This window comes from Nothobranchius furzeri, chromosome 3, assembly GCF_043380555.1.
Source record: "Nothobranchius furzeri strain GRZ-AD chromosome 3, NfurGRZ-RIMD1, whole genome shotgun sequence".
NCBI classification, from domain to species: domain Eukaryota; kingdom Metazoa; phylum Chordata; class Actinopteri; order Cyprinodontiformes; family Nothobranchiidae; genus Nothobranchius; species Nothobranchius furzeri.
The window spans coordinates 50,078,976-50,101,762 of NC_091743.1; the positions used below are offsets into that span (position 1 = coordinate 50,078,976).

General features: G+C 40.4%; 3 protein-coding genes across 4 annotated transcripts; 2 read left to right on the forward strand and 1 right to left on the reverse strand.

The window, feature by feature from the left end:
* The first annotated feature begins 511 nt into the window (after positions 1-511).
* Positions 512-6,504, forward strand: LOC107384046 (thiol S-methyltransferase TMT1A). Its single transcript, XM_015957070.3, has 2 exons — positions 512-1,087; positions 5,940-6,504. Exons 1-2 carry the CDS (start codon positions 575-577, stop codon positions 6,171-6,173), a joined length of 747 nt encoding a protein of 248 aa, XP_015812556.3. The 5' UTR covers positions 512-574; the 3' UTR covers positions 6,174-6,504.
* A 767-nt stretch (positions 6,505-7,271) lies between these two features.
* LOC107384045 (thiol S-methyltransferase TMT1A) lies at positions 7,272-11,337 on the forward strand. Its single transcript, XM_015957069.3, has 2 exons — positions 7,272-7,813; positions 10,876-11,337. Exons 1-2 carry the CDS (start codon positions 7,316-7,318, stop codon positions 11,110-11,112), a joined length of 735 nt encoding a protein of 244 aa, XP_015812555.1. The 5' UTR covers positions 7,272-7,315; the 3' UTR covers positions 11,113-11,337.
* On the reverse strand, positions 11,319-21,446 carry atf1 (activating transcription factor 1). 2 transcript variants are annotated; one of them, XM_015957066.3, is made up of 8 exons: positions 21,284-21,446; positions 20,415-20,518; positions 18,354-18,476; positions 14,554-14,651; positions 14,340-14,470; positions 14,048-14,230; positions 13,629-13,782; positions 11,319-12,117 (listed from the first exon to the last, which is right to left on the reverse strand). In XM_015957066.3, exons 2-8 carry the CDS (start codon positions 20,511-20,513, stop codon positions 11,973-11,975), a joined length of 933 nt encoding a protein of 310 aa, XP_015812552.3. In that variant the 5' UTR covers positions 20,514-20,518; positions 21,284-21,446; the 3' UTR covers positions 11,319-11,972. The 2 variants fall into 2 exon arrangements, with proteins under 2 accessions (XP_015812552.3, XP_015812553.3); XM_015957067.3 differs by lacking the exon at positions 20,415-20,518.
* Between the last annotated feature and the right edge of the window lie 1,341 nt (positions 21,447-22,787).

Here is a 22,787-nt window from a genome sequence, read left to right on the forward strand (position 1 = left end):
AAGCTAAACCAATTATTCATTTGTTTGTATTTTATTTGTGGTAAATTTATTATGTTAATATATTTATGTTTTAGATGTTTGGAATGATAAAATGCGTATGTCTACGTTTATAGAACTTTTTCCCAAAACTAAATACGTTGATGTAAATATGATGATGATGCTGCTGCTGCTGCTGCTGCTGCTGCTGATGATGATGATGATGATGATGATGATTTAAACAATTAACATTTATATTGGTTTCAAGAGTTTGGGTTTATTTACATGTTTTAACACACCTCCAGCTCATATGGTGAAATCAGTAAAGTATACTTCATTAGGGCAGCCGGGTGGGGGGTGCGGGGAGGGGGGTGGAACATTGATGAACAAGGAAAAACTTTCACTCTAGACAACATTTTGTCTGAAATAAACCTAAAAAGAAAATATTTGTTGAATGAACTGCAAACTATTAAAATAGAATTAGAAAGTTATTGTATTCCAAAGAACGGATTTTATTTTGACAGTGCCGACCGGAAGTTGCGTCAGACCGCGGCGCGCTTGTCGCCACACATGTTCCTGCACGCGCGCAGTCAGTCCGATGGTCTCTTCTGCAAAGATGAGTTTCCCAATTAAATTCTGGACCTTGGTGGTGAACGCGCTATGTTTACCTCTCCATGTCATCAGAGCGCTCGGTCTGTATGGAGTCTACAAACGCATCTTCCCGTTCTGTTTGAAACGCATCTCGATGTCTTACAACAAGAAGATGCACGACAACAAAGCGGAGTTGTTTCGCAGCCTGTCAGCGTTCAAGAAACCCGGCGAACAGCTCACAATCCTGGAGATTGGCTGCGGAACCGGGGCTAATTTTGAGTTTTACCCTCCAGGCGCCAAGGTGGTCTGCACCGACCCGAACCCGTACTTCCGGAGATTTCTGAAGGACAGCATGAAGAAGAACAACCACCTCAACTACGAGCAATTCGTGGTGGCTGTGGGGGAGGATATGGCGTCCGTGGGGGATGAATCGGTGGATGTTGTTGTGTGCACGTTGGTGCTGTGCACGGTCAGAGACATCCCCCAAACCCTGAGAGAGGCAAAGCGCATTCTGAAGCCTGTAAGGCCTTTTACCTGTCTCTCACTCACCTTTATTCCTAAAAGCGCGCGCGCACACACACACACACACATGCAAGCATCAGAGGTGATAAGGCTACATATTGAATTATTTAGTACTTAAAAGAGTACTTTGGAAGTTTAGTTTTGCAGTTGTTTGATATACTTCACTAAAAGCAGGAAGTGTTTTTCTTGAAGAAGAAGAAAATATCATTTCTATAGCACCTCTCAAGATAAAAATCACGAGGCGCTTCACAAAAACAATGTTAAAATATAAAAAAGCATTTAGAAAATGTTTTAAAATATATTTAAAATGAGCAAAAATAGGCAATTGGGATTTAAAAGAAGAAATTTTAAGAAAGAGAGAGAGTGAACAGGAAAGAGGGAAATCAGTGGATCCTGATGAAGGCGGAATAGGTGGGGAGAGCAGAATAAAGAGAGAGTGGTGAAGAAGGTCATACAAAAGCCAGCTTGAACAAGCGAGTCTTGCTATTTGGTCTGAATATCCTGCAGATTGTGCAAAACTCTGTGAGGAGAAATCACTTAAGAAGTGTTTCACTTTCACTCGCTGTGCAGTTGAAGTCGAGAGTTTCAAATAACAGGTTATGTAACCAGTTGCACAGAGATTAGCTTCCAAACTCCAACACAGATCCAGGCCAAGGACACGCACCCTGACATGTTGGCAGGCGAGGTGAATGCTTCGTCACTGTGAGCTGGTGATTGTAGAAGCCTGAACTTACATATGTAAGGAGGCAACAGGGTGTAGAGTTACTGTGCATGTGCCAATGGCAGCTCGTCCATAGGGGGCACTAGGGGGCTGTCCTACCTGACTTGAAGGTAAAAAAAATCTGCACACTTTTAGTTCATACCGTAAATCCTCTAATACAGGCCCGGGCCTGTATTTGACTCAAGCTCATCAAGCTCCAGGCCTTTATTGAAAGGAGGACCAGAATTAGAGGCAGGTCTCTATTTCTATTTGAGCAAAATGAACTAATGGTTCGCTGGAGTTTTTGACAATTAAAATTGCGCCCACATTTTCAAAGTTAAACACATTTCTTTTAACAACGGTAGTTTCTGCTTCAGCCCTCTCCCCCCTCCCCCTGTGCAGTGGTCGCAAACTCACTGACACACCTGCAGCCTCTCAGAGTTCCTGCTGCTCTAAACATTAAAATAATTATTTCATTTTCTGTTCCTCACTTCTGATTACCTTCAATGGTGTCTGTTTGTTGCAACCACCAGGTACAAAAACTAACTTGTTTTTATTTGACTATTTTTCTGTCCTGCCTGTTTATTATCTTCCTGCATCTCCTCTCAATCCTAAAGAAAAACTGCTACCTGGGTTCATATATATTCACCTTATGAGTTACCTTCGAACTGCAGTTCTAAAAGATCGACCGACTACAAAAACAGCGGAGTGCGCGCTGCGCACCGGCCGCACCGGTGAGGTGCATCACCGGAGGACAAGGTGATGTGCCCCGCTCCACAGCAGCGAAAAGCATCAGGCACAAATAAAAGACAGAAAACATAAAAGGAAATGAGCCGACATGAACGATCGCATGTTAAATTAGTTTTTGAGGTGGCAACACCTGATTTGATAATGTTACTGTGGCCGTGCTCAGGACGCAGATGTCTGGAGCGCGTCAACAATCAGAGCTTTGCATGCACAAGCTGGTTAAGGTTAGGATGGGGGTGAGGGGAAGGTTAAATTGCAAGAGGGTAAATGTCACAATTTGGTTAAGTGTCCGTTTTACAGCGGGTGTCAGTACCGACGCTGTGGCACAGCGCGTTGCCTCCCGACGCGCAGGAGCTTGTCACCTGCTGACAGCAGGCTGCTTGCTGTCTTTTCCGAGGACTGCGTCTTGCCGGTCATTATCACGTGACAGCGACTAGTCGATGACAGGGATAAAAAGTCACTATAGTGAAGTCGACTAGGTCATACAACCCCTACTATTGCTCCCCAGAGTGTTCTGCAGCATAATCAGCACGTTCTCTTTGAACTTGATATCAAATGTTCGCCTCCTCTTCGTCTCCGCACGGTTAAGGTTACCCTCGCGGTCTATCACTGGCAAATCAAAAGTGAGACGGATGACACAACCGCCCCCCTCCGTGGTACTTGCTTGTTACCACATTCCACCCGGCCACAATAAAAAACCGGCCATTATTCACCTCCGCCGACCCCGACACCGGCCAAAATATGATACCCGGCAGTTAATTAAATACAGGCTAATATTAGAGGATTTATGGTATATTTTTGCTAAATTGTGTGTGTCTATGTGCAATCTGAATTATTCACACATCATGTCCACCAGTTTTCTCATTAAACAGAGAATTTCCTCCACCAGCATATGTCACGTCCATTACTTTCAGTCATGCCAAAAAAAATGAATGGGAGTCTATGGACTGATAACTTCTGATCCACTCTGTGCTTTCGGTTCGGTCTAACATTCCACCCCTCTCCTGCCCCTGCGCTGTTACCACTGTAACCTTTAAAACCTGAGACACCCTGGATGTGTACTCACCAAACAAAGACTTCAGATGGTCACATCAGATGGTCACATCTAGGGCTGGACAATAAATAGAAAGTTTATCATTATCGAATTTTCTGACTTTGATAGAGTTCATTTTTCCCGTGTCAATAAATTTGATAAAAAATGAAAATATGTGTGAAAGTTGTCAACGCTCATGGCCCTTTAAGAAGCTGTATGACTCAAGGTGTTGAGTCATGTAAAAATGTGACTCAACGTAATGCACGTGACAGCCCCATCTAGTGGACAACTTTTGTTTCTGCGCATACCTATAGTGCTCCCTGCAGAACCACAAAGGTGGAGCTGCACCAGAGTCAGCCCCGCCCATTCCATCAGAGTCAGTCCAATTCCTTCCAGTTGTCAGACTTGATAGCATTCTGGAACCAAAGAGAGTGTTATAGCTAATATCATCTAAAATGCAAGATTGAGGACTGAGTTGAGAGGTTAACTGAACCATTTTTGTAAAGGTTCCATATAATTAAAAATCTAACTTTTGGAACTTTTTACCATGTTATATTGTCATTTCCTCATAAGAAACACGCCAAAGCCATTTTTGGCCTCATTCATGCATTTTCCTCCCATCTCAGCTTCACTTTGGTCTCCTCCCCCGAAGCGGGTCTGGTCTTGGTTCTCAAATCTGGATATTCTGTGAATTTTCTGACAAATTATTTCTGAAATGACTTCTACTGAGACACCGCCGGAAAAACCATACATCCCATCTACAAAGACACACTGGATGGCACAATTACATGTGACACTACATGCTCGTTATCAGATGTAGTGGTGAAGTGGTTATGGAGTCAGATAGGCGTGCAGTTTTGTGCAGGTTCACCTTCCAGTAGCGGCAGTAACTTTTTTCTTCCTTTCTAGCTACACTTGCCAGTTCTATGTTTACAGCCAGTTATTGGTATACCATTTAAAATATAATGACTAATGTGTTTTTTATTTTTTATTTATTTGTTTATTTAGCCAGTGTGAGTCCATTTGTGAGCAGAGTTTCAACTAAAATGCTGTTTAGGAACGACCAAATTCAAAGAACTTGTACAGACATAAATATTTTGCAGAAAATAAACATTACAACTAAAATATAAACAAATTAAATGTTTCAGCTGGCTAAATAGATTGCTGCCGACCCCACCGAGAGTCTGACCAGCATCAGCCGAGGGGAAAGCAAAACTCAAATCAGACAGTCATGCCACTGGACTACCAGAACCCATACAGCAATATGTGTTAAGTGCTGTTGTAGCCCACTTTTGTTGGAGTGGCTGTGGGCAGATATTTGCTAAAAGAAACCTTTTCATTTCGGGATATATTCAGGCTTTGTCATGTAGCAAGTTATATTTATCTTGCTTAATTGGAGCATAGAACATAGCATTAACATTTGTAAACTAGTAACAGCCGTAATTCATGTGGGTCAGGTTAGTTTGCGATAAAGTTAAAAAACAAAAACAGAAGAAGTCAGTGGGCTAGGCTGAGTTTGTGTGAACGGGCGGGGCTAACTCTGGTGCTGCTCCGCCTTTGTAGTTCTGCAGCGAGCACCCTCTCAGTTATCGTTTATCGTTATCAAAGTGAAATCCTCAATATATTGTGATATTGATTTTAGGTCATATCGCCCAGCCCTAGTCACACCTAATGCTTTTCCTCCCAACCGCGGACATTTTCTTGTTTTAGACATTAACTGTTCAAATATTACAGGCACATATGATTACCGCTAATTTGTTTAAACAGTGGCCGGATTCGGACTCTTGATTGGTTTTATTGTTGCCTAGTCCCGCCTCTACCAATTGCTGATTGTTTTTTTTTTTTCATTTTCTGATAGGATTTTTGTTAATGTCAATTATCGTTGTTGCCTTTTTTTATTGATGGAAAACAATCTGCAAAGCTGCGAAGGGTGAACCGCGTTATGGAGAGGGACTACTGTACAACTCTTATAAACAACCATGCTACAGCCTGTTGTTGCTAACGCTAGCAAGTTAATGCTAAAAAGAGCCAACTGATACTAATTTGATTGCTTTTTATGTCATTTTAATGTTCGCGTTCTTGCCACCTACTGGTGGAACTGAGTATTGTGCGGTGAGATGCTGCTTGCTTTGTGCAGATGATCGGTAAAGGAGCACAGATACTCAAGCCAGAAAACAATTGATGTCAAAACTTTATCTGTAAAACAGATTATTTAGAGAAAGGAAAAGTTCTCAGTACTGCAATCTCGGACTGACTTTGCAGTAAATAAACAAAAATAAAAGCAAACATACGCAAATGTTTTGGGCCTGTAATAAAAAAAGTAATGTATACAGAAAATGAAGTAGATGTACTTTGCATCTTGTCTCACAGGGTGGAGCCCTCTTCTTCCTGGAGCATGTGGTTGCAAACCCCTCGACTTGGTCGTACTTCTTCCAGCACATCCTCCAGCCCTTTTGGTTCTACTTTGGTGATGGATGTGAAGCCACCCGGGAAACATGGAAACACTTGGAGGCGGCTGGGTTTTCTGAGCTCAATCTGAGACACATTGAAGCACCACTCATCTTCATCATCAAACCTCACATCATCGGCTACGCTGTGAAATAGATTCAGTCTGATTAGCTCTGCAAAAGCTATAGATGTACCAAGATTTGTATTCCTCTCTGTGCATGTGATATGATCACAAGTGTGTCAGCTTTTACCCTCGTGGACGTTTTTGTATTGAAATAAAGTGTCTGTGTTTTTTGTGAAAATAATTCTTCAGAATTGTCACACAAAACAAATTTTATACGTTTGTATTCCCTATCATGCACGAGTGCTATATCTATAAAAGCTAACATGAGAAATTGCATATCGTGATTTAAAGATGAAGTAGTTTTTTAATGTACACATTTAACTGTACATCTTATTTTTACTGTGATTAAAGGTCTTTCAGAAATTGTGGTTGCGTTTTTTGCCTTATTGCTCATTGAAGTGACAGTGTGTGTTTTTCCTGGCAATAGGGGGCAGTAGATACCTAAATCGTAGCAGGCAAGCAGTATTTTTACGGATGCCCATTAGGGTCAAAAAGCCCCGGGGAGTGCAAACTTCAGCAAAAAAATAAATAAATACGTGCACAGCAGACTCCCTTTCACCACTGCCAACAAATGGGGGTTTCACCACTGCCAACAATTGGGGGTGCATGTGTAAAACAACTACATTTAAGAATGGTGAACATTTTGTTACTGTTTGTTACAAATCAGTAAATGCATTTTGTTCTCATGGGCTCCCATAGAAGGAAACATGACATCTAATATGGCATCACCCAGAGACTTAGACCCGCACCCATGTATTGTAGACCTGATTTTTATTGTTGTATGTTATGAAACTGCCAATATTTTTCAACAACTGGGCATCATTTCATTTGTTTTGAACAAAATGTTGATGGATATTTCCAGAAACGAATGGTAAAAACTACACATTGTCTCTTTAAATTTGTTATATTTTTCCTGGCGATAGGGGGCAGTACATACCTAAATCATTGCAAGCAGTTGGCATTTTTGTGTTTAAGACCTACCAACGGATGGTCATTAGGGTCAAAAACCCCTGAGTGCTTTGTTCCTAATAATAATAAACCGTGGCTTTTGACCACATAAGACCACAGCACATACTCGTCTGTTAACACCATCTGGTGGCCTAATTCTGACATTGCTCAGGAATGTTCTGACTAATCTCTTGATCTCATTAAATTGAATCCGTTTCAGAGGAAGATGAAGTCCTGTTTTGTAAGATTTTGTAGACTAGTTTGTTTACCATTGAGCATCCCTCTTTACGTACTGGAGTTAGTGGGCCTGTTTGGTTTGTACAAACGTATATTTCCCATGCTGGCTTACAACATTACATTTTCTTACAATGACAAAATGCACGAAGTGAAGAGGGAACTGTTTCGAAACGTGGCGAAGTTTTCCAACTCTGAGGGTGGGCTTCGTTTGTTGGAAGTTGGTTGTGGCAGCGGAGCGAACTTCCAGTTTTACCCTTACGGGTGCACGGTGACCTGCACCGACCCCAATGCGCACTTTGAGCGGTACCTGCGACTGAGCATGGACGCTAACAAACACCTGACTTATGACAAATTCTTAGTACTCTCCGGAGAAGACATGCAGGAGGTGGAGGACGAGTGTGTGGATGTTGTTGTCTGCACACTAGTCCTGTGTTCTGTCAAAAACGTGCCCAAGGTCCTGCAGGAGGTCCGACGCATCCTCAGAACGGTGAGTTAACATGCTGCCTTCGCGTGCGGTAGGAATTTTTAGTGAATTGCTAATATCAGCAAGATTTGTTGATGCTATAAATAGGGTGACAGGGACGAAATTTTGATTTCAGAAGTGGGGGGGACACAGCAGGCTTGTGCGGATTTGGGGTGGGGGGTGTTATGTAAAGACCCCTTGACACGTCACGTGCCCATCTCAATAATTTTTCCATCCTTATTGAAGTGCAGTTTTGGCTGTTGACAATGGATAGGCCATTGTATTTATTGTTTTGGGTCTTTTTTTATTGTTTTTGGTGCAACATTTTCTAACAGGGAGTTAGATTCCTTTTTTATTTAATTTTTGTTTGTTATTTTTATTCATTTAGAAGTTCTGGTTCTGGACATTTCAATGTTAAATGAAGGTTTATTTGTTGCATTTTAAAGGGTGTACTTGCATTATTATGATATATTAACATTATATTAGTGGTTATTTTGGTCTAGATAATGTTGACAATGATATCGTTTATCATCAACAATTTGTTGGACAAAATATCGTCCATCAAAATGTGTTACTTTCCCAGGCCTAGTCAAAAGTATAAAAATTATTTATACATAAACGGTCCCTCCTGAGATCTGGCCGTTTGTTCATTTGCTGTGTTAGAGGACATGCTGAACTAATGTTTTACACATGATCATCACCCTAACATTTGAGTGTATAAAAACATATTAAATATGTTTTTTCCCTTAAAAGTGTTTAAACAGTTGTTGCATTTCAACACACAAAAAATAAATGGAAAAAATAAGATAAATCTAATGAAAAGTGTACATCTTTGACATTGAGCTTAAAAAAATCTGTTGACGATGATGATACTGTTCATTTTTCAGAGCTTTTTAATGTGAAAATATACATTGCAATAGATAAGTTTACAATAAAGTTAAATGATAAAAGTTTTGAAGTTACACTTCTACTACTACTACTACTAGTAATAATAATTATGATAATAGTAATAATAAAAAAAATAATAATTATAATAATACGAACAAATTGTGTCTGAGGAGTCAGTTATGTGGAGGAGATGAGTTTGTAAAAGTTAGTTTTGAGTATGTTTGTGAAGGAGGAGGTGAGTCTGAACTTAATGCAGGGGTGTCACATGTTCCAACTTACGTTTTGACTTAGAAAGAAGTCTCTTCTATCCACTTTTCGTTTTCTTGACATGCTTCCTCCTGGCTGTGCCTAACTACCAAAGACTCACAAATGAACACTTATTCAAATGTTATGTAATGGAAGCTGAGCTGAGCTCTGATATTACACAGCGTCTAGTTGACGATGTGACTCAGTACCGGTGTTCCCTAGCGGCTCCAAACTAGCAAAACAACGTGAGCACGTTGACTGTTTCCAACTTGAGTGACAGCAGCAACAGCCAATAATACGTTAGCAAGTATCAGCAGAGCCAATAGATTAGCTTTTGGGCGGGTCTAATAGTAAACCGGTTTCCGTTTCGGTCCTAGTGCTCAACCAAATCCATTTAATGGAGCGTAACATTGTTTTTGGACGGAAAAAAGTGCAGGGGACCAAAACTGCCTTTTGAAAAAGTGGGGGGGACATGTCCCACCCGTCCCCCCCCAAAATTACGTCCCAGTAGGGTGACCAGTACTTCCTGTAGATTCCTTCAAAATAAACCACACCATTTAAAATTACTGCGGGTTTTTAATTTGTGTCAACAGTATGACTAACTATTGTGACAGACAGCCAGAACGTCTTCACTTATAAAGCTCAACAAATCTATTTGAATTACCTGTGGGCACCAAGATTAAACCAGTCCGCCACAACTGGAGCTCGTAGCAGCTAGCTACAAAACAGATTATCTTTGTTTAAAACTTTATTAAGATAAGTCGGCATTTCTCTAAAAATGGCAAAAAGGTAAAAATAAGTAAATAAAAGTGTAGTAGCAGCTTTCAGACACTGGAGGGGGGCAACTCTTCGTTTTCTGAGTGTTTTATTATTATTATTATTATTATTATTATTATTATTATTATTATTATTATTTTTTTTTTTTTTTTTTTGCCAGCAGAGGGACCAAAGTCTAAATATTTACTATTGAGTATTAGAGATTGAAATAAAAAAAAAAACACCATTTTGTTTCAAATTTAAGAAAAGAAAAATTCGCAAAGTATGGCTATTTTCTTCTATGAGATGTTGTTATTAGTGCAAAATTAAGTAAAAATAAATATAAATAGATCTTAAAACATTACTGGCACAACTTCATTGGGGTTGCTGAGATTTTGAGGTTACCATGATTATATTTGTAAAAACTGCATTTATAACATACCAATAACACACCCACTATCTTAATCAAAACTCTAAAAGATATATAACTCTGCATGTCTGTATAGAGTTAGCTTTTCATTACTTTTAAGTGTGCTTGTAGGCAGAATTCAGGGTCGGGGGGTCCTGGCTTTTCTTGGACACACGAAAAAGGGTCTGCAAGGAAAAAGGGTAGAGAAACACTGACATTTTTATGTTTGGATTATATCAACATGCCTATTTTAAACTTATTTTATGGAGTACACATGAGAAATGATCACCATAAAGTCATTTTTGCATTTTACAATAAAAATCTAATCTTTGTCTTGCAAGGATTAGTAGTGATTTTGGCCCTCATCCTGAAAAGTTTGGACACCCCTGACATTGACGTACGTAATATTTATACTGTGTCTAAACCATGGTGTTTAAGTATCTCAGTGACTAAAATGACTCATGTGCTGATGGATTTCAGCTATTTGAACACACAAAATCAAGATTAACAGATTGTGTTTGAGGTCCCTAAAGCACCCTGCTGTTTTTAGGATTACCTGCTTGTTTGACCTGTGGTATTCATTTACAAGGCATCTGCATAAAAAGGATGGATGTATATGCAATAGCAAAGCTCTGCTTCAGAGAAGAGCTTGTACACTCTCTAGACACTCGACTGGTGTCATAGCATGGTTGTTTTGCTTAAATCTACGCAGTTGTAACCAAGAAACAGAACTTTGTTGTGACAGCAGAATTACACAACATTGCAGTTTTTTTGTTGCCTCTTTCAGGGAGGAGCCTTCTATTTTTTGGAGCATGTGGTCTCGGATTCCTCCATGTGGACGTACTTCTTCCAGTATGTGTTTGAGCCCATTTGGTACTATCTTGGGGATGGATGCATGGTTACCAGAACAACGTGGAAAGACCTGGAGGCAGCTGGGTTTGCTGAACTTCACTTAAAACACATAGAAGCTCTAGGCGTTTCTTTAGTGATAAGGCCGCACATCGTGGGATATTCTATCAAATGACTGCTAGGGAAAAGTTGGTTTATTAAGCTCTAATTTAATTTCAATGTAAAACTCAATGATTAGCGCTGAATGCTGTTTACTGGCTTCTAATTAAAAAATTGCATCATGAGGTTTATCAGTAGTTTACACATACCCTGTATAATTCAATATCAAGCATTTATCAGAAAAGTTGTTTTTATCTTAAGCAACTTTTGCATTAACCACAATGAGTGAAAATATATTTATTTAGTCACAGACTTTGAAACTTCTTTTACAATGTTTGTTCTTTCCCACTTTCCCAAGACGTACATAATAAATATTACCTGGACTCTGCTTTTTATTCCCTGATTGTCTATATAACGGCCAAACAGCAACCTAACAAACCGACTTGGTTTCTTCTCCTTTCTGATACCCTTTATATTCCATTGCACAAGTCTAAGGAATGACGATTGCAACACCAGAAAAAGGGAGAAATTGCTGGTCTGTGTGATCATTATACAATTAAAATGATGCTGATGCTAGCAGATTAACCTCCAACAGCAACATTGTTTTCATAAAAGAAAAAAAAAGATACATCTGGAAACAGAGGACATTAAAGCTGACAAATTCAAATCTCTCAGTATTAAAAATGTACACAACTATAAATGTTATAGCATTAGCTATTTCTTTTCTTAAAAAAACAACAGTTGGAAAAAGCGGCCAATTTGTCCAGTAATTCTCACTGACACAAGTCACTGATATCAGAGTAAAAAAAAAAAAAAAAATAAAACATACAGGGACTCTTAACCTGAAATGAAGTGTTCCCAACAACCCAAACTTGTCCAAAGGGCTGAGGTGTCCCACATGGACACGTCTCAATCCTCGGTGTGAATTCAGAAAGGTTATCCAGTTTTAACGCAGTAAAGATCCTTTAATGTTTTCAGTTCTTCAATCAGAGTCTTGTTTTGGTTTTCCAGGACAGCCACACGGTTTTCCAGACATTTAACGTATTCCTTTTTCTTCCGTCGGCATTCTCGGGCTGCTTCTCTACAAGGAGGAAACAAGCAGTTTGTCAGACTGAGAAATGAAAACATTTTATCACAAAGTTTCTCAAGCATACAGCAAGTGTACAATAAATAAATAAATAATAAAAGTACTTTTATCTTAAAAATCACTGATGGTATGCCATTACACTAAATCCCAGTGAGCCCCTTCCCACCAGGAGCGTTTCAGATGTGAAACAGCAACGATCCCATGCTGCTGGGTAAGATCACCAGACAGTTGAGAGGCCATGCATGATTTTGGCAGTTCACTCAATAACAAGTAAGGGGACAGCAGAATGTATCCAAGAGGTCTGTGGGTTATTTTCTGTTTTGTTTGCCTCTGCTTCTGCAGCTTCACAGGTTATACATACTTCTTTTTTTTTTACTAGTTATCAGCTGACTTTTCTTTTGAAAGTTTTGGGATGTTTTACACGGTTTTCATGTTTGACTTCCTGTCTGGCCCGGTTTGATGTGCGCAGCTTGACACTTTCCGGAAGTGTGGAGCATTAAAAATGGACTAATTATAAATTTAGCAGATCGACACAACACTGCTTTTGTTAAACGTGACTCTTTGTGGGCTGGAGAAATGGACCCATCCACTACAACTAGGCTAATTACTGAACACTACACTTTGCAAACATTACGCAATTCCTCTTATCTAGTGGAAAGGCCAGGTTAGGCAACTAGTTAACACCATTTTAACTCGACTCCAAACCTCTTAAGGTGTCGGTTTCAATGCCTTTTTGTTAAAATCCAATATTTTTGAGGGATGTTGATATTAATTCAAACACGACCTCCATAAGACTGTAGTATGAACCGTCTACAGCTCTAACGTGAGCGGCATCTGCAGAAGATGACGCATTTTTAGCCGTTTCTGACAAGAGTAGAAGCTGTTTTGTGCCTTCAGTTCAAACTAAACCTCTAAAGCTTGGCTTATGCTTGACGCATTCACTTTCCGCGTGGTGGTGCGGCTCGCGGCTGGAGCGCGCTTCACAACTCGCAGTGTTTATGGTTTGTGCGGCTCGTCTCTGCGGTGAGCTAATATTCTCCCAAACTGAACGGGGCAGCATGGAGCTCTACGGCATGCATCCAACACTACACCATAGTAGAAGTAGAAATTACTGTTTACAACACGGCATTTCAGCATTTTTAACAGCGTTCTCGTCTTTTCCGACAGTGCGAGCTATTTCTCTCCAAGAATTATTAACAACATGTTGATCACGGTGATCTCTGAGAGCTGAATCATACAAATGTCTGTATTTACGAACCTCTGCCGTACTGGTTCTTGCCGGTCCGCCATGTTTTTCCGCGTCCGTCCGTCCGTCCGCGTGGTTAGAAATTTTCCGAGGTGCGCGTTGCGGAAATTCTGGGCCGTGCGGAGGGGCGTGGTTGTTAAAATGACGCAAAATGACGCAACTTTTCCGCGCGGAGCCACGCGTCAAGCATAAACCAACCTTAAGCCTCCATCATGGTCCCCTTTAATCTGTTACTCAGAGAACTAAACTGTTTATTTACCTGTTCTTTGCAAGCCTGATTTCTCTCTTCATTGTTGGGTCGTCATTCTTAGTCTGAGACAGTCCAACAGGAGAGGTCATAACTACAGTCTGAGGGAGAGAGGCGGATGTGGAGGCTGTGCGAATCTGGAACGTTTGTACTTCTCCTCCTGTACCTGAGTGAAACAACAGTGACAAAATAAAAACATGGATCCAGACAAAACACTGATTTGTTTTGGACATTTGAACAATAACAAAAACACCTGGTATATATGATACCTACTTCTGTATAAAAACCTATTTTCAGAAATATTTTACTTCTTCCAAATGGACTAGATAAGAACACTTTTTAAAGCAGCATGTGTCTGAATGTAGCTGGACATGGTTTGTTCTTTTAATAGAAGATTTACATAAAACAGATCAATCCTGGTTATTGCTCACCTTGTACAACAACCTGATTGCTGGGCACTAGTATCTGCTGGCCATCAGGGGTCTGAGCATACTGGAGGATCGTGGGTCCTTGTTGCGCGCCACCCGAGTTGGCCATGGTGACAGCCTGTAGTCCCTGAAGGCCTTCAGATGTCGGTGTTGCCAGCTGTATTGTGCCATTTGCAGCAATGGTAACTAGTGTTATCAAAGATGAAAACAAAACAGAATAAACCAGTAAAAAGGGGCCAAAACCAGTATGTTTGAAGTATCTTATGTTATCTGTCATGTGAACTTGGAAACTTACTGTACTGGCCACTGCTGGTCTGGTAGATTTGGGAGGTTGGAGCTGTAACACCTGTCACAACGGTGGATACAGAGCCATCTTTTCCTTCGATGTGTGCCGCTTCCTCAGATGAAAGATCATTCAGAATTTTTCTGTAGTGTGAAGTAAGTCATGTGCTCGAATTATCAAAAATCACATCGAAGACGATTTCCAGATTGTTCTTTTTTATGGTTACCTATATGAAGGCCGTCTTGCCAGGATTTCTCTAGTCTTTTGTGCTGCTGCTCCACTATCAGAAGAGTCCTGTGAGTCGTCACTATCACTACCCTGGGCCTAAGAGTGGACCAAGAGGAGAATGTGAGTATTTAGCATATTCCATAGTCATAAGGAAACTTAGATAAAATATTTTTTAAATTCATAAATAATGCTTGTAAACTGACTGATTTCTTTACTTTATCAAACTTTAAGGTAATTTTTGTTTAAATGGTAAACATTTTCATAATGTTTAGACCTGAATTGTTGTAATTCACGTTTGCTTTCTGGACTATTCGTTATACTTTACAAACTAGGGATGCACCGATCAGGTTTTTTGCTGCCGATCACCGATACCGATATCAAAGAATGCTGATCACCGATACCGATCACCGATACCGATCACGTGGATTGGCCAGAAATTTTCTACAACATTATAATGAGTGCTACAAACTACATAATCTGGGAATAAAGGAAATGTAACCTAATCTAAAATGGTCTGTATTAGGTTGTCACGGTGTGAAAATTTAACCTCACGGTTATTGTGACCAAAATTACCACGGTTTTCGGTATTATCGCGGTATTTTTTTTAAACGTGCTACATTTTCACACAATTAAATAAACACTGTATATCAGGAAATATTGTCCTCAGTTTGTGTCTAAATTTAGCCTAAAATGTGTTATTTTGTAATTATGTTGTTTATTTGTTTACATTTTTCCCCTTTAGTCTTTAAAATACCAATATTTGCCCATAACTTCGTATTTTATGTCTGTTTGATGTCATCATTTAAAAATATTAGATCAGATGATACTCAGTACTCAAGTAGCCTTCTAATCAGATACTTTTTTTTTACCCTTACTTGAGCAATCCGTATATCAGGAAAATATTGTCCTCGGTTTGTGTCCTTACCAGTGAGCTTTGCAGATGTGGGAAAATGTCATCAGGCAGTAATCATTGTTAAATTCATAATTATTCTCTGAGAGAGACCAACTCTTATCTGCCCCTGGAAGCCCCGTAATGCATAGCGTCATTTCAACATGGCGGTGTCCGCGACACGGTTTATATGCAGGTAGCGGCGCTGCGGCTGCTTTATATAGCGACTCGTTGCGTTCTCCCTCAACCCAAATCCTCGGATCACGCATTTTAGCTAAAACGCTAACGTTAGCTTGCCTTGCGTTGACTGTAGAGTTGTGGGTGATGGTCACGCAGATGTGTCATGAGATTTGAAGCGTTTCTGCCTTTCACACACTTTTTCTGCACGTGCTGCAAACAGGATAGCCGCCCGTCTTCTATAAACTTCCTCGGCATTCTTCAAATATCTAAAATATGCCCGTACTTCCGACTTTGTCTTCTTTGAGGGATAATAAATGTCCTCCTGAGCGCTGCCGTCTCCTCCTTTGACCATTATTTCAGCTTTAGCTTCAAGAAAGTTTTGTTGTAAACAAAGCGTGCATGTGCCGCCGGCAACTTCAGCAGGTGATACGGTGGCTGGTAAGGGTCACCGCGCCTACACCGCAGCCACGGTAAACCCACCAAGATAATATAGTTTTTTAAAAACAAGACGGTTATTATTGTCAACTTTTTTTTTACCGGGGTTTAGCGCTACACTGGTTACCGTGACAACCCTACCTGATCGGTTTGCTTTGATCTATTTTGAAAATTCCGATCAAAACCGATAGGGGCGCTATCGGCCGATTACGATCAAATGCCGATCCATCGGTGCATCCCTATTACAAACTGTTCTTTTTGTGCATGAAAACATGCCTACTGATGTAGAATCAGAAAAACATTCCAAAATGTGAAGGTCTATAAAACTAGAAAGATCCTAATGTTATGTCCCCATTCCGACTAAGCTGCTCCAAGTTATTGATCCTACAGTAGCCGCAGCAGTCACACATGTGATCAACGCTTCACTGACATCCGGTACATTTCCCACTTCTCTCAAGCATGCTCAGGTTAAACCACTGCTAAAAAAATCATGTGGAGAACTACCGACCTATCTCTCCTCCCTTTTCTGCCCAAAATCATTGAAAGGGTGGCTTTCAAGCAGATCACAGAATACCTCTCACAAAACTGTCTGCTTGACCCTTACCAATCTGGGTAAAAAAAGTGCCACTCCACTGAAACTGCTCCGTTAGCAGTGACGGAATCCTTAAAAGAAGCTAGAGCGACTGCCGAATCCTCAGTGCTTATCCTGCTCGACTTATCGGCTGCATTGGACACTGTCAACCATGGCTTCCTTTTGTCCACTCTCTAGCATGGGCATCACAGAGAAAGCACAAGCCTGGTTTGAATTTTACCCCACAGGACGATCATTCAGTGTATCTTGGCTTGGACAATCCTCTACCGTGCACCATCTTGCCACAGGAGTCCCCCAGGGCTCTGTACTAGGACCTCTTCTCTTTGCAATATACACCACCTCACTGGGTGAGATCATTCGATCACATGGCTTCTCCTACCACTGCTATGCAGATGACACCCAGCTTTATCTGTCATTTCCACCGGACGACCACACTGTCTCTGCACGAATATCAAACTGTCTCTCTGACATATCAAAATGGATGAAATCCCACCATCTCCAACTCAACATCTCTAAAACTGAACCACTTGCCATCCCAGCAAACCATCCATACAGCACAATATCTCAATCCAAAATGACTTCCTATCTCTGGCTCCTTCAAAGGCAGTTCGAAATCTGGGTGTTGTGATTGATGAACACCTGACCTTTAAAGATCATGTTGTCTCTGTTGCTCGTTCATGCTGCTTTGCGCTGTGTAACATACAAGAGATCAGACCATACCTAACACAACATGCCACCCAGCTCCTGGTGCAATCTACTGTCATCTCCTGCCTCGATTACTGCAATGCCCTTCTAACTGGTCTTCCAGCCTGTACTGTGAGACCTCTTCAAATGGTCCAGAACGCAGTGGCGCATCTGGTCTTCAATCAGCCAAAAAGAGCACATGTCACCCCTCTGTTCATTGAGCTCCACTGGCTACCGCTAGTATCATGCATCAAATTCAAATTGCTAACACTAGCATACAAAGTCCGAGATGGTACGGCTCTCATCTACCTGAATCCTCTTGCGAAGGCTTACGTCTCGGCCCGGCCGCTCCGGTCATCACAGGCTCGTCGGCTAGCAGTGCCTACAATACGCTCAGGACAATCCAGACTCTTCTCATGCATCGTTCCACAAATGTGGAATGACCTACAAAGCACTACCAGAACAGGGGCTTCCTTTTCAATTTTCAAGAAACTCCTGAAGACCCTGCTCTTCAGAGAGCATCTTCTAAACTAGCACCCTCCCTGCACCCGTCACCCCTCTCTACTGTCCACTCCTTGTTCCCTCCTCTCCATGATTGATGTCAAGTTGTTGCTGTTATTGTTGTTGTTAGCCTCAAGGGCAACATGCCGATTATCACTTGCAAGTCGCTTTGGACAAAAGCGTCTGCTAAATATATAAACATGTCAGTGTGAGCGTCCATTCACTGTGACCCGATTGATCACACACCCTGGCTACTTGGCCAAGGGGATGTCCCTTTGGCTGACTGGTAAGCGCACATGACTCTCACCCAGGAGTCTGGGGATCGAATCCCGCCCGGGTCCTCGTTTCTCTGCCTTGCCACATCAATGTTTATAAGTTTTTGTGTGTTTTCTAGTATAATTAAATTAATTTTTTTTCTTCAAATTCAAAGGGTCCACATTTCAATTCAATTCAATTCAAAAATACTTTATTAATCCCAGAGGGAAGTTGATTTATACATATAAGTGCAGATAGTCACCTGTGCAAGCTGCACCTGGGGAGACTGAATGACTGATGACTGTGCAGACTGGATCACTCCTTGAACCTGAAACTGACCCCCTGGAAGCTGCACCACTGCCACAGAAGAACCACCCAATGACATCTAGAAAAATTACAGAAAAACATCTAATTAAACATACTTCGTAAAGTACCTGTGTATAAATATAGCTCAGTTCACCAAAACATTATTAGGTTTTACCTTTATAAAATCTTAAAAATAAATTTTAAGTTGTCGAACTTAAGCCACCAAAGTTACTCAAACTGTCTCATTTACCACTTGGTTATCATTTGGGAAGTATAAGTTGTGTGCTGTCATCTCAATGAACATTTCTCCCCGATTCCCTAAACTAACACTTCTTTACTGCTGTCTACTAAAGGTAAAACAAGTCACTCGTACCTATCAACACAAATAAGCAAGAAAAAGCCAAAAGCTGTTATTTTGAGATAATGAAATATTTACCACCAATAAAACTCATTTCTGTACTTGTTGAATGGGGTAAAATTCTGTGCATTTAACTTAACGCTGCTTGGTCAAAATGAGCTAAAACATGATGTTGGTAGAGCTGGGAACTGACACTCACGGCCAGAGTCCTGTAGTGGCGGCAGCCCCACTGATTTCCGACTGCTGTGGAGGAGCAGAGCATGGGCTCATGCAGCCTGGCTCCACCACCTCACTGCAGGCAGAGGACCTCCGACCGCAGTGGAGGAGTGGAGCTTGTGCTCAAGTGTCAATGGTTAGCTCCTAGCTCCGTGTTAGCTCAGTTAACTCATAGCTACCTCCGTGTTAGCTTTGGATTAGCTCCTACCTATCTCCATTTGTTCCTAGCTCTGTGTTAGCTCATAGCGATCTGTGTTTTCTCCTAGCTCCGTGTTAGCTTCTGGTTTGCTCATAGATACCTCCATGTTAGCTTTGGGTTAGCTCATAGCCACCTCCGTTTGCTCCTAGCTCTGTGTTAGCTCATAGCTACATTGGTTCTGAATTTTATGGGTGTCTATAATTTGCGCCCACCCTCACAGCCCCACTCTTAGCTCCACCTCTTTGCCCATTTTTGTATTTGGCGGTAGTGATAACATAAGTTACAAAACCAAGATTGCTGTGGTGGGAACCACCCATTTGGCTTCAAACTAGCTTTTCAGAAAGCTATGAGTGACATCACAGAGGGGTTGTCCAGTATTTTAACAGTCAATTGGCTCAAAACAAAAGTCCATTTTTTTTATATGAAGGCACCATCTAGAGGCTGAAAAAGTATTGCACCTTAAGCTCCTCTCCCTACTTCTGTAATCACAGCCAAAAGCAATACCTCTCATTCATGAACACACATCTTTACTTGGCTAACAGAGCTAAAAACACATGTTAAAAATTATTTCCATGTTTTGCTGATAATTAGTAGTATTGCTGATAATTAGTAGTATAGATAGATAGATATAGATGATAGATAAATAGATAGATAGATAGCACTTGTCCATGAGAAATGATCTGTCTAGGTAATTGCTCAAACGCTCACGCATGCTCTGACATCTGTACATCTGATGCGATTGGCTAATGCACTCAAAATGCACAGGGCTCTAAAGGACAGGGGGTGGGCTTAGCAAAAAGAAAAGCCTCAAGAAGTATTGCCTTAAGGTGTGATAGTTTGCATCTAGATGGTACCTTTTGACTAAAAGCTCCAGATTTCTGTTTTAATGGAAAAAAAAGTGAGTGTAATTCTAGAAGATTAAAGAGCACGCCGATTTAGAAAAAGCCTAGAAATCATGAGTATCATAATAATTTGTATTATATATCTTGGTCTGGATAAGCTTTAATATCTGACATATTTCAAGCAATGCATGTTCTAAAAGTTAATAGAGGGCTGTATCAGAAATGAAGTAATGAGTAGAATTGCTTAAACTAAACATGCTAACCTAAAAATAAAGCAATTTTGTATTTGCCGTACCTTAGGACTCAAAGCTGCCTTACAATTGTGTTTTCTGTTGTAAATATATCTGATTGTGTATATGAATTAATCTACAAATCAATTGTGATGAGGGCAGTATTAGTTACCTGCTGTGCTATCTGTGAGAACTGAGAAGATGTGATGGTTGTGGGAATGGTTGCAGCCTGTGATTCAGTGCCATTGCTGCCCCGTTTTACTTCTTCCATAGTAACTGAGAAGAAATAAATCCGTATTACCGTTTGACAACAGCTCTAAACGCAGCAGCGGTCTGTCGCCTGCATTATGAGAAGTGTTGGAACCACTCAGTTTCGACTCTTAAAAGGTTTGTTCTGCAGAAAAACAGCAAATAATTGCCTTCGTGATGACACACCAACGCAATATAACATTTGTTCCTGCACTCGCTATTAACTAAACGCCTAAATAGGCGAAATGTCGTCTACAAAAATATGACTTCCTCTTTAGTTCAATCATCGAGTTACGAAACCCGAAGTCCCTTCTGCAGTTAAGCGTGCACTTTTTATCCCTCATCGAATTAATACTCCGCTGTTTTAATGTTGCATAACCTCGCCCTAAACAATCTTACAAACTTTCCAAGAAAAGAGAGATGTTACTTCTAGAACGTTCGAGGCATCTAATGTGCAAGCAGCTAGTTGTCTGCAGCTAACCAGTTAAGCGGATGTTACACTTTAAAGCGTTTAAAACAAGTTTCAAAACTAGAATCTGGACAAGTTTCGCTGGTGTGGTAATGAGAGTGGACGACCTGTTGTCCCAGTGAACAAATATATGTAACTCTCTGTCACTGGCACGCAACTTATCGCGTCAAAAGACGTCAGCGATACGAGGAGCCATTAAGCTAACTACACCTTCCCTTTTCGTAAAGCGGAGAGGAGTTGACGAGGAGCTACAGCCGCCATTACGGCTAGAGCGGAACAGACAAACACAGCACGAAAGTACCGCTCGGTCAGAGAACATTTACCTTTCCAAATGACATCTAACTGCTCGTGTTCACAGCGTGGAGTTCGGGCTACTCGTGTACAGACTTTCGATCAAAAAAGTAGCCAGTAAAGTAACTTAGCAATATCGGCTAACAGCTAAAAACACAAGGACGTCAGCCTAAAAAAATAGCTTACCGCCTTTCCACTCCCAAAAGAAATGGGCGGAGTTACTCGGGAACATGGCATTACGTAATGTTTCTTTAGGGTTGTGATTGGTGGAAAAGTTGGAGCAGCAAGTGCAGGTTTGTCAGAGAACGAGGCAGTTGGTTTAGCTTATTTTTTAATAGTTGTCCATTCAGCTTATGTTAAATAATATAGATAGATAGATAGATAGATAGATAGATAGATAGATAGATAGATAGATAGATAGATGATAGATAGATAGATAGATAGATAGATAGATATAGATAGATAGAAATAATAAACACCTAAATAAAAAAGTGAAAACGAAGCTTGTGTTTTACTTTTTAAGGCCTAAACCACTGTGTCGTATCCTTGGAATCACATTTCTCCCTTATTTACTTTGTAAGCTCCTAAACCTGTTTGATTAAAATCAAAGCAAAGTCTGATGGACCTTATAAATCTAGCATCAAAACTATTAAAACAGAAACATTCACACACACTGAGTGGTTAAATGTGTCTATTTATTCTGCATTACTGATACATAAAATATAAAACAAAGTACAACAAACCAAAGTAGAAAAAAATAAGGAGGGGGAAGATGATGTGTATCTTCATTTTTTTAAACTGTGGTGTTTAAATAACCCCCATGCAGTTAAAAAAGTCAAAAGCCAATCTCATCTTCTTGAAGCAAGTGTTGATTTCACTATTAAATTAAAATACAACATACTAAGTGCATACACAAAAATATCAACAAAACAGCTTAAGAGAGATGAATACAGTCTTAAGTACACTACTAGTTACATTTTATCAATCCCACTTGAGTCATAATAATAAAAATATTAGTATCTTGTTTATTTCTCCAGACTGTGCACACTCTGAAATTAAAATTGCACCATCATTAAGATTGCATAGTGTGTAAGAATTGTGATGCTGAAAGGTAATGAGTAAGAACCAGAAGAAGCCCTTGTAGACTTCCCAGCAGAGCAGGTAGATGCACACTGGTGGCCATAATCCATCTTTTAGCTCTTTAGAGATTCATTTTGTCCACATTATATGGGCTCCGTTCACAGATTGCATTATGGGACAACCTGGTCCTTCCCTGTAGTGAGTTTTACTCCCTGAATGTAGTTTCATACCTTGTGCATCAAAATGAGATGTCCACATAAGTCAAGTCCATGTTTTGCTGGAATGGCAGAACACAATGTTAAAGCTAAGGTGAAGTGCTGTTGGACCCCTTTTAAAATTAGGTGGATTAAGATGAGGTTAAAATGATCACACACTCTTATTGTTACATGAAATGGTGATATTTTCAGTCCACACAGTACATTTCTACTTTAAGTACCTCCAGTACATAAAATAATG

What these genes read in the sequence shown, in the direction of transcription:
- LOC107384046 (XM_015957070.3), top strand. Translation starts at nt 575, where the DNA reads ATGGTCTCTTCTGCAAAGATGAGTTTCCCAATTAAATTCTGGACCTTG. An exon ending in CAAAGCGCATTCTGAAGCCT is followed by an intron (nt 1,088 to 5,939) that starts GTAAGGCCTTTT and finishes CTTGTCTCACAG; the next exon opens with GGTGGAGCCCTCTTCTTCCT.
- LOC107384045 (XM_015957069.3), top strand. Translation starts at nt 7,316, where the DNA reads ATGAAGTCCTGTTTTGTAAGATTTTGTAGACTAGTTTGTTTACCATTG. An exon ending in TCCGACGCATCCTCAGAACG is followed by an intron (nt 7,814 to 10,875) that starts GTGAGTTAACAT and finishes TGCCTCTTTCAG; the next exon opens with GGAGGAGCCTTCTATTTTTT.
- atf1 (XM_015957066.3), bottom strand. Translation starts at nt 20,513, where the DNA reads ATGGAAGAAGTAAAACGGGGCAGCAATGGCACTGAATCACAGGCTGCA. An exon ending in GCAAGACGGCCTTCATATAG is followed by an intron (nt 14,471 to 14,553) that starts GTAACCATAAAA and finishes TTCACACTACAG; the next exon opens with AAAAATTCTGAATGATCTTT. An exon ending in CAATCAGGTTGTTGTACAAG is followed by an intron (nt 13,783 to 14,047) that starts GTGAGCAATAAC and finishes TGTTTCACTCAG; the next exon opens with GTACAGGAGGAGAAGTACAA.